General features: G+C 35.3%; 3 protein-coding genes across 5 annotated transcripts in view; 1 reads left to right on the forward strand and 2 right to left on the reverse strand.

Annotated features, from left to right (window-relative positions):
* Positions 1-796: 796 nt before the first annotated feature.
* LOC137249501 (transcription initiation factor TFIID subunit 8-like) lies at positions 797-5356 on the reverse strand. Of its 2 annotated transcripts, XM_067781066.1 has the most exons (7): positions 5101-5356; positions 4750-5036; positions 4515-4662; positions 4306-4434; positions 3331-4238; positions 1733-1790; positions 797-1186 (listed from the first exon to the last, which is right to left on the reverse strand). In XM_067781066.1, exons 1-5 carry the CDS (start codon positions 5240-5242, stop codon positions 3982-3984), a joined length of 963 nt encoding a protein of 320 aa, XP_067637167.1. In that variant the 5' UTR covers positions 5243-5356; the 3' UTR covers positions 797-1186; positions 1733-1790; positions 3331-3981. The 2 variants fall into 2 exon arrangements, with proteins under 2 accessions (XP_067637167.1, XP_067637166.1); XM_067781065.1 differs by lacking the exons at positions 4306-4434; positions 4515-4662; positions 4750-5036; positions 5101-5356 and having other exon boundaries at positions 1733-3126; positions 3331-3980.
* A 5571-nt stretch (positions 5357-10927) lies between these two features.
* Positions 10928-14297, forward strand: Sou (required for meiotic nuclear division 5 protein souji). Its single transcript, XM_067781073.1, has 4 exons — positions 10928-11222; positions 11282-11555; positions 11633-12414; positions 13140-14297. The coding sequence occupies exons 2-4, from the start codon at positions 11297-11299 to the stop codon at positions 13410-13412; spliced, it is 1314 nt and encodes a 437-aa protein (XP_067637174.1). The 5' UTR covers positions 10928-11222; positions 11282-11296; the 3' UTR covers positions 13413-14297.
* Positions 13755-14571, reverse strand: part of Polr3A (RNA polymerase III subunit A) — a 96913-nt gene continuing 96096 nt past the window's right edge. For both annotated transcript variants that reach the window (XM_067781072.1, XM_067781071.1), the window contains one exon: positions 13755-14182. In XM_067781072.1, coding sequence (XP_067637173.1) covers positions 13988-14182 — 195 coding nt within the window. In that variant the 3' untranslated portion in view covers positions 13755-13987. The remainder of the gene's footprint in view (positions 14183-14571) is intronic.

Here is a 14571-nt window from a genome sequence, read left to right on the forward strand (position 1 = left end):
ATAAATTACCTTCCACAGTACAGAAAATTCCAAATTTCCCTGGCGCCAAATTTTTTCCATTCGCATCTGCCACGATCACTTTTATTACCAGGCTCGCAGAATTGCTGAAGCGGACACTTAACTTACCTGTGTGTGTGAAATTTTGTTGCCTCTTCTCACCCATGCAAACAAGCATTGCATACTTTTAGGCAGATGTTATTTGTTTCAAGAGCATTAAGCGGAAGTGCAAGTTAACTTCTGCAGCCTATAAGTATGCAATGTCCGTTTTAATGAGTTAGAGGAAGCAACGAATTTTAGCACACACACACCCACACGTATTAGTGAGTGGTATCCGCTTATGTAGTTCTACGCGCCTGGTATTTTTTATACTTTGTGAGCGCTGTAGATGCAAAAAACGAGAATGGGAAAAAAATTTGCCGCGAGAGTGACGATTTCTGACGCCGGTAGGGTATAGTTGGTAAAGATACTTAGCAGAGATTCTGAGTTCGATTTTCAGTTACGGAGGATTTAAAAAACCACAGACTTGGAAACATTATGATGGATCTTCTCTTCCAAAAGTGCAATATAATTACAGTATTTAAGCCAACTGGAGTCTCTGTTTTTAAGGCTATGGGGTATTTGTTGCAGAACAGTTGAACGGTTCTCTCTTGGAGAGTATGTGACAGTCCACCTTCTTTAGGTATTTTTAATTCTCAAGACCAAGAACTGCTTATGGTGTATTTCGCAGAAGCTTAAAGGGCAAGATCATAAAAACATACTCACCATATTTTTTGATCGTTTCATGAAAAAATGGCCATTTTACATTTAATTAATTCAAAAGAATAATGTATTCATGTATTGTTTTAATGTTAACTTTACAAGAATATTATAGATTCTAACATTTGTTCATAGTAAATGATTTCAAGCACATTTCATTTGCCTTCTTTAATCGATGTAATTTTTGTGTTCGGTTTACGTGATGAGTTACGACTTTAACTTAAGTGCAGCATTGTTGTCTCTCAGTACCAATAATTGATCCGTGTGCTGCTCCGCATATGACTTTCATGGTATGCAGAACCTCTGAAGTTTGATATAAGGATGATTCTGATGACGCGCTATAGGTAGCGTAGTATATGAAATCGCTGTTCTAAAGCGACCAGCATTTCTGCCCATCTCACGATGTTGAAAGCGTTTCTTACGTCTAAAGCTGCAAGGAGGACGATCAGTGATGACTACTAATTGCTTTTTGTGTATATCTCTTGAACCAAGCAAAATTTCAAAATTTTTTTTTGTGCCAGCAGTCAGCTTCCTAAAGGTAGATTATTTCACAATTTGATCCAAGCTTCTATCATTAACGGTTAACGCGCTAAGTGGATTAATCGGTTTTTCGATAATTACTGCTCTTTTTGGTATATCTCTTGAACCAAAACAAATTACGAAGTTTTTTTGTTGCAATATTTAGGCACTCTGTTGTAGATTAGTCCACAATTTGATATAAACTTCCATCGTTAACCCTTGAAAGCAAAATTGAAATTTATCGGTACACAAATGGACCGGCTTCAGAATCTACAGTTTCGAAAATGTTGATTGCTTCTATATCTCTTGAACATCTTAAGTGCTGCGACGTTTGTGTATGTAAAACTCCCATTTTTGCCTTGAAGGGTAAATATCAAAATTTATATAAAATTGCAAAAAAAAAACTGTTTTGAAATTTCGCTTGGTTCAGATATACACAATAACAGGCAATACATACTTCGTTTGTCGAAATGCCTGCTACAAAGAAAATGCTGCCAGTGGATAGTAATGAGTGCCTGAAATGATAACGTACCGCATATTACATTGGCTAAAATATTGGAAGATTGGACGTTGGACTGTGAAGACGATGCTATGAGCGAAGATGCCGCTGCTGTAGGCGGCGATGTTAAGGAAACATAAATTACTACCTGTTAACACTTTGTTGGTATGCGATTGTATTGAATTTTATTTGTGATTACATAAATAAAGAACCTATTTTATACACTCGAAGTTTCTTTACGACAATCTTCCTTGATTGTACTATTTTCCCCAGTTATCAAGCAGCTGTTTCACTAATGGCAAAATATGCTTGCGCGTAGCTTTAATGTTATTCATCCTGTAAAAGTGCCCATTTAAAAAATTAATGTCCTCATATTTTTGCAAACAAAGCGCCGGCTCCGCGGTAGACAAAAGCTTTTCACGTATCCCGGCGCAGAGCTTCTCAGCTCCCATATCAATAAATCCCAGATCACGTTGTATGCTGCCATTTGTAACCAACATACCCATGAGAAGTAAGATTGTCGCATTCACATGCTTTGCGAATTCTTGGACAGCAATTACCGCATCCGGTTTTTGCACAAACTGTTCCACCAATATTGGAAAACCTGGCAAAGCAATGATTAAGCTGGCATTTGTAGTTGTTAATATTTTTAAATCTTTGCGCAAAAGTTGTAAAGATGATAAGTTACTTATATTGGCGCGCGCTGCTACAAGCCCATCAAATAGTTCTGTACGTTGTAATAGCTCCTTTTGGTCTGTCAGCTGTGTTAGCAACTCCTCAAGATTTGCACATATCTGCAAGTCTTTGGGAGTAGTACGATTTGCTGCCTCACTAAAGTTTACTGTGTCCAATATTATTGCACCACGTAACATTTGTAGTAGTGGTTCGTATGATTTTAGCATATCATCATGACTTGCAGTATTTAATACCTTTAATAGATGTTCTCCAATTAGTGTAGCGCATGAGCCAACTAATTCTATATGTCTTCTACAAAAGCTGGGCAATTGCGTTTTTTCATCAAATGTTCGATGATCGAAAACTTCCAAGCAGCGCGCAGCGAATGGGCTTACATGATGGTCAACTAAAATGAATTTACTGCGCGCCAAGAAATCCTCCTGTAGCTCATCGCGAAATGATAGATTATCTAGGCTGATCTCGTGCTTGTCAAAAACATATTTGACTTCAGTCTTTAGCGGATAGTCGCTACGTGGTATGTTGAGTACGGGCAAAAAATGATGCTCCTTTTTATTCTTTGCTACACTTTGTTGTTGGTAGTGGTAGGCTAATGCAATCGCACATACAGCTGAATCCAGATCACACGACTCATTGCCTAAAATGATGCAAATTGATTCCTGGAGGTATAAGAGCTTACTTTAAAGCATATCGTACTTAATTATCCACGTTGTTTTTTTTGTATTTTTTTGCAGTAGCTTACATTGCACGGCTGATAGTTCACTGTCTTGGCAAATGGAGCTTTCCTTCGACCATTACCATCAACTTAATGTTCACGCAATATAAGGCAAACTAAGCAACTTTCAATTTTACTTACAACTTACCGTAGAATTGACAAATTTTCGTGTGTGTTTAAGAAAATTTAACATTTTGTTAGAAACTCACAAAATGTTGGTCATAAACGACAAAATTTGCAAATTCTTGCCTAATTGCACTCACTAAATAAACGTCATCTTTGAAACAAACAGCAGCTGACATTAAGCTACTACTGTCAAATTAGTGGCTTCAGAGTTGTCGCTGCTAGTTTTTTTAGTAGTCCAACTTTTTACAAATTTTTAATTCGGAGCCAAAAAAGGTCGTTCCTGCGGCAATCATGTTAGTAGCAAAAGGTCATAGTATCGTATTAATATTCAGCAAAGGACTTCCCCTATCCGTACCACCACCTGCACAAAACCTTCCCCGAGAAATTTGGGCGATGTACAACTCACAATTTCCTTTTCTTTTTGGCACAACATTGGGGGAACTCGTCGGCTTTTGGAGTAATATATTTATCATTAGATTCGCCGCGATATAGTAATTCAGAGATGTTAGTTACCGAGCCATACGTTGCTTAAAATACTAAAAAAATGGGATCGTACTCATAGCTTGTACTTTTCCATAACATTTTTAAATTTTCCAACAATTCTTTGTAGCGGAATTAATACGTTCCACATACTGTTTGCCTTTAGTTAAAATTATACTGATTCTTCTTATTTCTATTGATTGACCGTAATACTATTTGTTGAAGCACTTGCAGCGGCAAGAAATGCAGAATCTGGCTTTGCGCGTTTTGGTAGTGTCGCTGCACGCAGATATGGATTATCTATATTTGGATTTTCCAAGATAGCTTTATTCGTTGTAGAATTGGGTTTAATATCATTTTCTGGTTTGACTTCCTTTTCACTTTTGCTTTCAGTCTTCGCATCGCCGTCGCCATCCTCATCATTGCCACTTTCGTTATCGTCATTATCATCTGGTATTGTAATATTGATATATTAACAGATAAATTACATTTAGTATTATTTTGCAAGTTAATTTACCTTTTGTTGTCACATCTTCAGTACGATTTGCTACTAAATAATGGTATTCCAATTCCTCAAAATCAAACACTTGATCGGTAGGATTAAGAGCTGCTAAATAAGGTGGAAACGCTGGCTTGCACGCGATTACTGCATGTAATATATTTTAAATTAGCTGATAAAATATACATCCTTATAATATAAAATATATAATTTTGCATCGTACTAACATGGAAACATATTATCCTCATTATCAAATAGGCTATGCGTTTCCGAAGTCTTTGATAAAAATTTCGTTAATGCTTTCTCTACATCACGTTTTTGTGTAGCGGCTTTTTCGCGTATGGCTTCATACTCTGTTACTGGTTGCTTGTGTGTCTAAAAAAACATACCATTATTAACTTACGCCAATTTGCTTATACTAATTTTGTATATTAATAAATTATAATTTAAAATTCTACTTACTGGCGTGCGCACATATGCATGCGGATCAGGTAGTGATGGCAGATAGCTGGGTACGTGCGGTGGATGTGACGACTTTGTTCCTGCTTGCAACAAATTTAATTGTTTTTGCTGCGATGCTTGTGGTGGCATTGGTATTATTTGGCGTCCATCACGTTTAGCAAATCCTTCAATACCTTGCAGTGAAATACCCATGTTCACTAAAGCTACCACGACATCGCCCACAACGGGTATGGTACGTCCGGAGAGTTCGCAAAAGCTGCGTGATGATTGACCTACTTCTACAAGCACTAAAACAAAGATTTTTATTGTTAAATAGTTCATTAATGTGCGGTATTTTGCAAAAATGCCTACGGCTTTGTAGCATTTCAGTTAGCGTTTCGAGACATTCTTTGTCCACACTATCAAACCCCTTTTCCAAAAGAATTTGTGATACTGCCAAGTTCAGGATTTTCCTGCGCGGATTGGTAGATTGCGCGGTTTCAATTTTATCCATATTTAATATATTAGATTATTAACTTCGGTAAAATATACAGGTTACAATTGTTTGTTTTGATTTTGCAGTTGCCAAAAACAAATTTATTTAATGTAGCCAGCTGTACGTCATAGATTAGATTGATATGAATCTTTTGCTTACGCTCTCATATTTTCGCTCTCACGAGGGATTTATCTTCTAGTTGTTGCTGGCAACAATCACAGATAAATCCCTCGCGGCAGCTGAAGCGGGTGCCAGAACAAAAAATGTGCCAGCCAAAACGAAAAACGTACCAAAAATTTTGGTAAACTTTAGTTTGACCTACAACTGTAGAATAGCGTTCAAAAATTATGGGAAAAAGGATAAAAATACTTGTTTTAGTGTAAGTATTATTAGTTCGAAGGCGTAGGGTAAATATTATTTCCCATTCAATAGTTATCACTAAAAATAGGTTTTGTAAATATGAACTCCCGATGCAACCAGCCCATTTTGATCACAGAACCTGGAACGCCAGACATGCAGGATAAGCCCTATCCATTAAATAATGTTAACTATTATATCATAGGTCCGATTTACTGAAATTTCAAAAGAATATATGGTTTTCATTGCGAGTTAAATGCGTTACAATATTTGACTAATTAATTTAATCGAAATGTAAATTTTACTTAGATTTGTTTATATTTAACTCTAACTAGTCGTATTATTGTAAAATAACTTTAAGGAAATAAATATTTTACGACTATCATTTTATTAAGTGATTGAAACTATAATCGCCGAAATGTATGTCAAAAATCCCCATTTTCAGATCTATACATTTTTGTTTGGAGTGGCATAATTGATAAATGTTATAAAAAATGTGCATTTTGACAGCGCTCTCTCGAAACAAAGAGTTGCAAATCCATTCATCTATGGATCGAACCATGATCGAACCATTGTGTTCAAAACAGTATTGTAACCATAGCGGCGGATTCTTTTGATACCTCAAATTTCGGTGGGTACCGTAAACTGCACTATTACCGGCTACCGTTGTGAATGATAACAAAGTGTGATATCTTCTGCATAGACGTCAAAATTCAAAAGTGATTGGATCACCTTATTTGTAATTGAGTATCGCTAAAAAGTAGCCATATTGAACATCCTGTCCATAGTGTACCTAGACAAGTGTGTCAACTAAGCGATAAACGTCAAAACTACAAACAGCCTCGCTCACCTGATGCAAATCTCAGGGCTCCAATTACATATTCCGTGATCGAAACGGCAATCGAACGAATAAAGATTACGTGACTGATAGTACGAATGGCAATATTGGTAGTATGAGGTACGTTCAGTAACGTATCGTAATTTATGACAGGCAGTAATAGATTGAATGGTGATTTGTAATAGATATTTTGACAGTTAAATGTGATATTCTAATTGTAAATAAGAAAAATTATTTACTTACATTGTGGAATAAATTCCTAAGCAACTTTTAAAAGGAAAAAAGGGGAAAAGAAGTGCTTACAAAGAAATTAACACAGGTAATTCTAGTGATGAGTGCTTAATTAATAATAAATATAAAAAAGAGGTGGAAGAGAGTTCCTCCTAGTTGTCAAAACTAAAGTTTTCATTTTACTGATGCTTCTAGTTTTTGCTCGGACCAATTTTAATTTACTTAAACCTAATGAATTCAATAAAGTAATATTGTCCGAAATCGTTAATGGTGCACGAATGGAATTTTAGTCCAATTCTATACGGCAGCATGACACATTCACTATTAAAATAATAAAACAACTTGTGCTAATCTCAAAGGCAACTTTGTCAGCTTCCGTTTTCAGATTCGCGATCATGGATCTAAAATATATAATTATAAATACTTTTACTTATTTTATATTTATTTACTTACATTATTAATCTCGAAATTTTCCTTTTTATAATTGTAGATTGATCACAGTTTGATAAAATTTTCCTATTTAGTTGTGCAAAGATCACTTTACTTTTTTAAAAACAAATTTAAAACGTAAGAACTATAAATTAATTCGTTTAATTTTCAAACTACAACCAATTTTAAATGCACTCGAACGTCTTTTTGCTATCGTATGAAATTTTTTGACGTTTACGATTTGTTGTGTACGTTCACTGAACACATAATACCGAATTTCGATAGCAGCTATTCGTTCACGTATCTCGTAATACCAAATAAGTACTTTTAAGAGACGAGTGTTCAGTTCACGGAATACGTAATTCGGGCCCAGGTCTAGAGTTGCATTTTTGGTACGTAAGAGTACTTCAAGCTGAGTTGCATTTGATAGTTTAATAAAATTTTGTAGTATTTACAGATGAAATAGTTGCATATATTTCAGCGGAAATAAGAATACTAGAAGATTTTTAGCCTGCAATAATGCGGAAACACACGGAAAGCAAAATTTAATTAAATTAGAGTCAAAATATAAAGCGCCACACGTGTAACATGGAAAAATTTCACTTCTATGGCTATTTACACAAATGCATAAGGGCAAAATTATATAAAAGCTTTGGTCGCTTCAAAGCAGGCATGCTTAACCAACGAAACGATATCATTTCGTTACGATAATCAACGTTAATAAACGAAACGAAGTCATTTCGTTTCGTTTATTAACGTTAAGATCGTCAAATTAACGAAATGATTTCGTTTCGTTTTCTGCCATATCAAAACGAAATCAAATCGTTTATGTTGATTATTAATTTCAAACTATGCTGGCAAAGCTGATTGATGGCGGAGTCATTAAAGGTGAAAGCATTATCCAAGCTGATTGCAACTTTTCTCATGAATTTTGACAGTACGAACATTTCTCAGAGTATTTTTGACATTACCACCAACGAATTACACAAACAAATTACATAGAGTTTGTGTGTGTATGTGCGCTCGTTGTTGCCACCTTACGGCTTCACCATGGCTATAGCATTGCCAGCACAATTCAAACATAAAGTATCACGTTTTCGTTAACGTTTTTAACGTTAACGAAAGCTTTTCGTTTCGGTTAAAAACGAGATACAATTTATCTTGATAATTTCTTTATCGATAATATTTCGAAGTGTTTCAACGGAAACGGTGGAAATTTTTTGATAAACGATTAGCTTAACGTTAAGGTGCATCCCTGCTTCAAAGCAAAGATAACGTATGGCGTTTCATTGTTTTTCGTATGGCGTTGTCAAAGCGTAGGCACGCAACCAAAGCATTTATGGAAATTGTTTGATACTTCGCCAGACAGATGAATTAATTAATGCAACACAACCAAAGCGTCTGTGTAAATCCGCCTTAATTTTTATAGCTGTGAAAGTCTCCTGAAAATAAAATGGTGCTGTAAGTGCAAACAAATCAAACTCCTATATGACACTGCTTTATTTTCTATGTATTTTCTCTTATATTTTCTGTCGAGGGAGCCAATAAGGTTTAAGTACCGGTGTAAGTGTGTGAACTATATTTAAAAAAACTAACGAAGTACAAGAAAAATACAAAGTAGTTCATTAAAAACAAACAAGCCAGTTTGTATTTCGATAGGGTTTTTTGACAATAGGCCGTTTTTTCTTTATTTTTTCGGACAAATGAAAATTTTTGTTTTTGGTTTCAAAATTTTGTGCATAAAAACACAACTAAATTCAAAGTGTGTGTGCAAATGAGTTTTCAATAAGTGTACATTTTTCAGTTTTTCATAGTTAAGGAATTGACGTTTTCTCTGCTTTGCACTTAAAAACCCTCTGTAATAAATTAAACTTTTAATAACAATCAATAACTCTGAAATGAACACTTTTCGCCATGATATAAAATTAAAACGCTTGGAACAGGAGCAACACTTTTGTGACTACATAAACCCTGTTTCAATCTTTTACGTCTCTGCACAGAACCCTAATTGACCGTTTTCAACCAAAACAACAATGGCAACCCAGATTTTCCCGTTATGCTCACTTAAAAGCCAAATTAAACTTCCTTAACCCTAACGCCATAGTCGTAACCATACCCATATCCATAACCATCTCAATGTGATCGATTAATGGTGCCTTAACCTAAAAATCGTAAAAATTTCATAAAAATTATGAAAACGGAAAAAATTACAAACATATTCCACAAAAAATAAGTATCTTAGTCATAACGTATCCAAAACAATGAAGAAAATCTAAAAAGGGGTATTAAATTCACCAACCCAAATATTTTTAGGTTATGGATATGGCGAGAAACCAAAAACCAATTGAATGGCTATGGCGTTAGCGTTATGGTATGGCACAATTAATCGATTACATTCCTTTCCATAAGGTAGGTTCGATCAGCTGATTTATCTGGTTATGGCTTTATGGTTATAAGTCACCATTAATTCGCCCTTAAGCGAGTGCCTGTCAGAAAGAAAGCCGGAGTCATTGGTGCCGTATGTCGTATCGCTGTATCCGTATCCCTAACGTAATCAGCTGTTTATCGTTACGACGGTAAACCAAAACCCAATTGGTTGGCTACGATACGGTTACGACCTTAGCGGCACCAATAATCGATTGCATTGATTCTCATAAGGTTGGTCGAATCAGCTGTTAAAAGGTTACCGATACGGTTACCGATAAAGCACCAATGTCTCCCGCTGAAGTCAACACACTTGTACTTGTACACTATGATCCTGTCAGGCAGTTGACAGATAAGATAACACACTTAGTTATCATTCACAATGATGGCTACTTTTAAGCGTTTTGGCAGGTTGTTCAAAATGCGACGTATAGGGCCGGTAATCTTCGGCAGGTGATAGAAAGAGATACAGAATGAGACCATGGCAGTCAAATTTTGACGTCTATGCAGAAGTTATCACAATCGTCTTATCCATTGACATTTTCTGCGATGCATTTTATATACACAGGATGGGAATCATTGTGAATCAAACTAAGTGTGATATCTTAGCCGTCAACTGCCTGACAGGATGTTCAATATGGCGGCGCATAGGGCCGGCTATCTTCAGCGGGTGATAGAAAGAGATACAGAATGAGACAGCGATAGTCAATTACAAATCAGGTGATGCAGTCACTATGGAATTTTAACGTCTATCCCATGGTTCAATTATGTACAGGTTGGCTCATCTCATCAGCTGATTTTATTTATGTCATTGCATGGTCGAAGGGATTGTCAAAAGGAGATGGCAAACTCAAAATGAAACCAACACATTGGCAACATTTTACTTACACATACAAAAACTGCTAAGTTTTATGTTTCCATTCCATACCATTCGCACCAACACCAATACACAGATTTTGACAATTTGAACAGACATATTGTGTTGCTTTACAGATGAGCCAACCTGTATATAGTTGAACCATGCGTCTATCCAGAAGATTTCACATTTAGCATTGTTTACTATATAGTTTGGCAGCTTAAGTAGAGGTTATGTTGCGAATAGAGTGGAAGGCAGTGGACTAGGCAGCCGAATGTCATATAATGAAGGAATGGTGCTCGGAGTTTTTTCAAAGTTAAAAAAAAAAATGATAAAAGCTTTAATAAAAATAAAACTATTGTTTTAATAACAACAAAAACGCCTTATATATTCTACGTACATAAATTGGTAAGGATTATCTCACTTTAAAATTTGAGTTAAATAATCTAAAGTTTTTGTTTGAAACTGAGTCGAGAACTGTGCGTGTGAATGTGCGAATTTTCACCGATCAGCTGTTAGTTGCGCTACTTGGTAAAATTTACAATGACATTTAGTTTGATTCACAATGACGGGAATAACATAAAATTAAATCTGGCATCTTTGTGAAAATAAACAAAGAAAATTCGATATCACCGCAGCAAAAAAGGCAAAATATTTGGTAAAATTAACAAAATAAATTCAAAATAGCACCAAATTGCATACTTTCAACGGAGATTTTGTTAAGCTACCTATATACAAAAAAAGAATTGAGCTTAAGAAGACACTGCATTTGAGAGCAGATAAGGACGAAAATAATTACAACAGGGAGAGTAGAGCAAAACAATTGTTTGGTAATACATCTTATTGCATTTTAGGAGAAAAAGGTGAGGCGTAAAATACGCACTGATATTAATGCCCCAAATAATAAATTCTTGTACATTAGTTCGTCGTCCCTAAAATGCAAAACGCTGATGTAGAGGCCTTGAATGCCGTTGAAAAGGAATTGGATCGCGTTATAGCGAAATTCACCGATATACGTGAAAATGCGGCAGCTGAAATAGGTGATGTCGCTAAACTATTAGAAGAATTGATGAAAGTGTTAAATCAAGCAGAGCGCGAAATGACGGGCACAATTAATACGAGTACACAAGTGGATGCGCCATCCGATGTAGATGATCCAATGCCGGACGAGGCGGATATGCAAGTTGAAATGGAACGTTAGTTTTTGAAAATTACGATACATACGCAAACGTCATTGGCACTATTTTTTTTTTGAATTTTTCCATCTTTTTAGCCGCAACTCCACGTCTAAACGAGTCACAAGTTAAATACGTGCTCGACACGTTACATAAAGCCAATGAAAAGTTACAACGTATCTCTGCGGAACATCGTGATCTGCACGGCGCTGTTTCGAAAGTAGGCAAAGCTATTGATCGCAATTTTGTCTCCGATTTTACATCAACAATACGTGTTGATGCGTTGCAAGATGAAGAAAATTTAATGTTATTGAATAAAGTAATGGCGAAGCATTACTGCCGTCAAGGTATGGATGATGTAGCGCGTTTGTTGATTAAAGAGTCTGGCATGCCCGCAGAAATGGCACAGGAGGTGTTCGATTCAGAAAGCAGTTTTGCTGAAATATATCGCATTTGGAAAGGTATACAACAGCAAGAGTTGGGTCCAGCTTTGGAATGGGCTACGCGTTATTCCAAAGAGTTAATTGCTAAAAATTCAACTCTTGAATTCAAATTACATCGCCTAGCATTTTTGCAAATAATGTCGCGTGGCATTAGCGCACAAGCTGAGGCTATAGCTTATGCACGCAAAAATTTCAATAAATTTATTGATCGTTTCGAAAATGAAATACCAAATTTAATGGGTTGCTTCATATACTTGCCCATTGGTATTGATAAGTCGCCATATAAGCATTTAATATCACCAGAAGTATGGATGGAGGCTTCGTATGTCTTTATGAAGGATGCTTGCCATACATTGGGTATAAGTAAAAATTCAGCACTATCGGTTGTTATAAATGCTGGCTGCACTGCGTTGCCTGCATTGCTTAATATTAAGCAGGTAAGTTGGAGATTTGTGATATATTTTTGAATTGATAATGTTCTGTCAGTAGGACTTCTTAACTGGAAGTCATGACATAAAAAACCAATGAGACATTAGTGTAAAAATTGGTACGAAAACTGTTGAAATCACGGGTTCTGTGTTTATTAGGCGATAACTTCTTCGCTCTTTCGGAGTCTTATTAAGAACCACGGGAATGTAATACAAAACCATCAAGAAGCAATAACTGAATATATTCATATAGGAAGTTCTTAAGGGTTACAAATTGTAATTCTCCATTATAACCTAAAAAGCTTTTACAACATTTTTATAAAATTAAGTAGGCGGCTAAGTGCTATTTAATTTGTGTCTGTGGCTACATTTTTGTGGGTGGGATTTTAAATGAAAGAATATAGTGAAAGCTTTATCTGATACCATTATTTTCAAGGGATGACATCTTTATCAAAATAAAAATCACTGGAAAATGTTAGCATGAATATCTGAAGTACGGTCCTTGTTGTTAAAACGCTATTTCTGCCATAACTCGAAAAAAGGTTGTCCACTTATAAAAGCATTTCTATAAGTTTTATGAAAAAATACATGGTTGGTCGATAATGGAAGCAATTACGGAATTGTTGAATAGGAATTTAATTTATGAAAATAACTGCATACCAAGATTTTGTAACATGTGCATGCGTAACGCAGACTTTTTTTTTAAATAAAATTGCATGCTTTCTAATTTATAGGTAATGCAATCACGTCAAGTATTGAGCATTTGGAATGCGCGGGATGAGCTGCCAATTGAGATTGATTTGGATCCAGAGTATCGCTATCATTCGATATTTGCTTGCCCTATTTTGCGTCAACAGACAACAGAAGAAAATCCGCCGAAGCGGTTGACATGTGGTCATGTCATTTCAAATGATGCTTTGCACAAACTAAGCAACGGCCATATACTCAAATGCCCTTATTGTCCGGTTGAACAGAATGCTGATGATGCTGTACGAATTTACTTCTAAATATATACATACTATTATATTAATAATTGTAAGAACATACAAACATACATTCACGCTGACACAAAATACTAGATAAAAGGAAATTTTGCTATTTTCACTAAAGAATATTAATTAAAACTAAATGTAATATAAATTATTTTTGTGAAAAGATGTATGTGTGGGGTGTGAAATAAGGATAGCGGTACATACATATATCTCCGCCAAAAAAGCAAAATCAGTCTCTTTTGGGAGAGATAAAAATGTATGTTCTGTTCACTAAGAGGTTCGAGCTAACAGACTGTTCTATTAAAATGTGCTAAAATGCAAAAAAAAATTATTCATATTATTATTAATCTTTGATAATTATTGTATTCGAAGCGAAATTAAAAAAAAATTATGTTTATTTAGCAAGAAAATGAGTTGATTAAACAAGTTCATATTTATCACATACCCACATATATATATGTATGTGATGGATTAAACTCTAAACTCTCCTTCAATCACTATGCAAATATGGAATTAATTTTTTTGCATACATAAATATAAAATTAACTTCTAAGTATGCATGGAGCTATTTAAAAAAATTAAAAAATTCGTCACGCTATTATTTCACGAAATATTGGTGGTTCTACTTCGGGCAATGCAGTGTTTTCATGATTATGTACAAGCTTGAATAGTCCCGTTCCTATTGAAGCGGGCATTCCGAGTATAATACGTTCAGAGACACCATCCACAGCATCGGTTTGGCCAAAGTAAGCAGCATCAAATAAATGATCGGCAGTTTTTTCGAACTGCAAGAAAAAAATATAAAGAGTGAATTATTGAAAAATACAATTTTTAGTTAACTAAAATTATGCTTTGAATTTATTTTAATTAATAAAATATTAACTGTCTCTCAATTAAAAATGGCGTTTTTTCACATCTGTTATTTACAAAAAAAAAGGAAAGAAAAATAAGTAATCTCCAATTGGTCCGCCTCTGTTGAAACTGCCAGTTTCCTTGGACTCCCGTTAGAGGATTTTGATGACAATTTGCGTGTGGTCATGCCCATTGAATGGGCCAACAACTAGACGACCCCCTTTCGTGCTATTTCTTAACCTTGACGCTGGAAAACAAAGTGGTAGCAGCGTATCAAAGTCTTAAAGCACCATTATCTCGCGATATCAAACGTGAACTATAA

The sequence above is a fragment of the Eurosta solidaginis genome, chromosome 4, assembly GCF_040869045.1.
Source record: "Eurosta solidaginis isolate ZX-2024a chromosome 4, ASM4086904v1, whole genome shotgun sequence".
In the NCBI taxonomy this organism is placed as follows: Eukaryota; Metazoa; Arthropoda; class Insecta; order Diptera; family Tephritidae; genus Eurosta; species Eurosta solidaginis.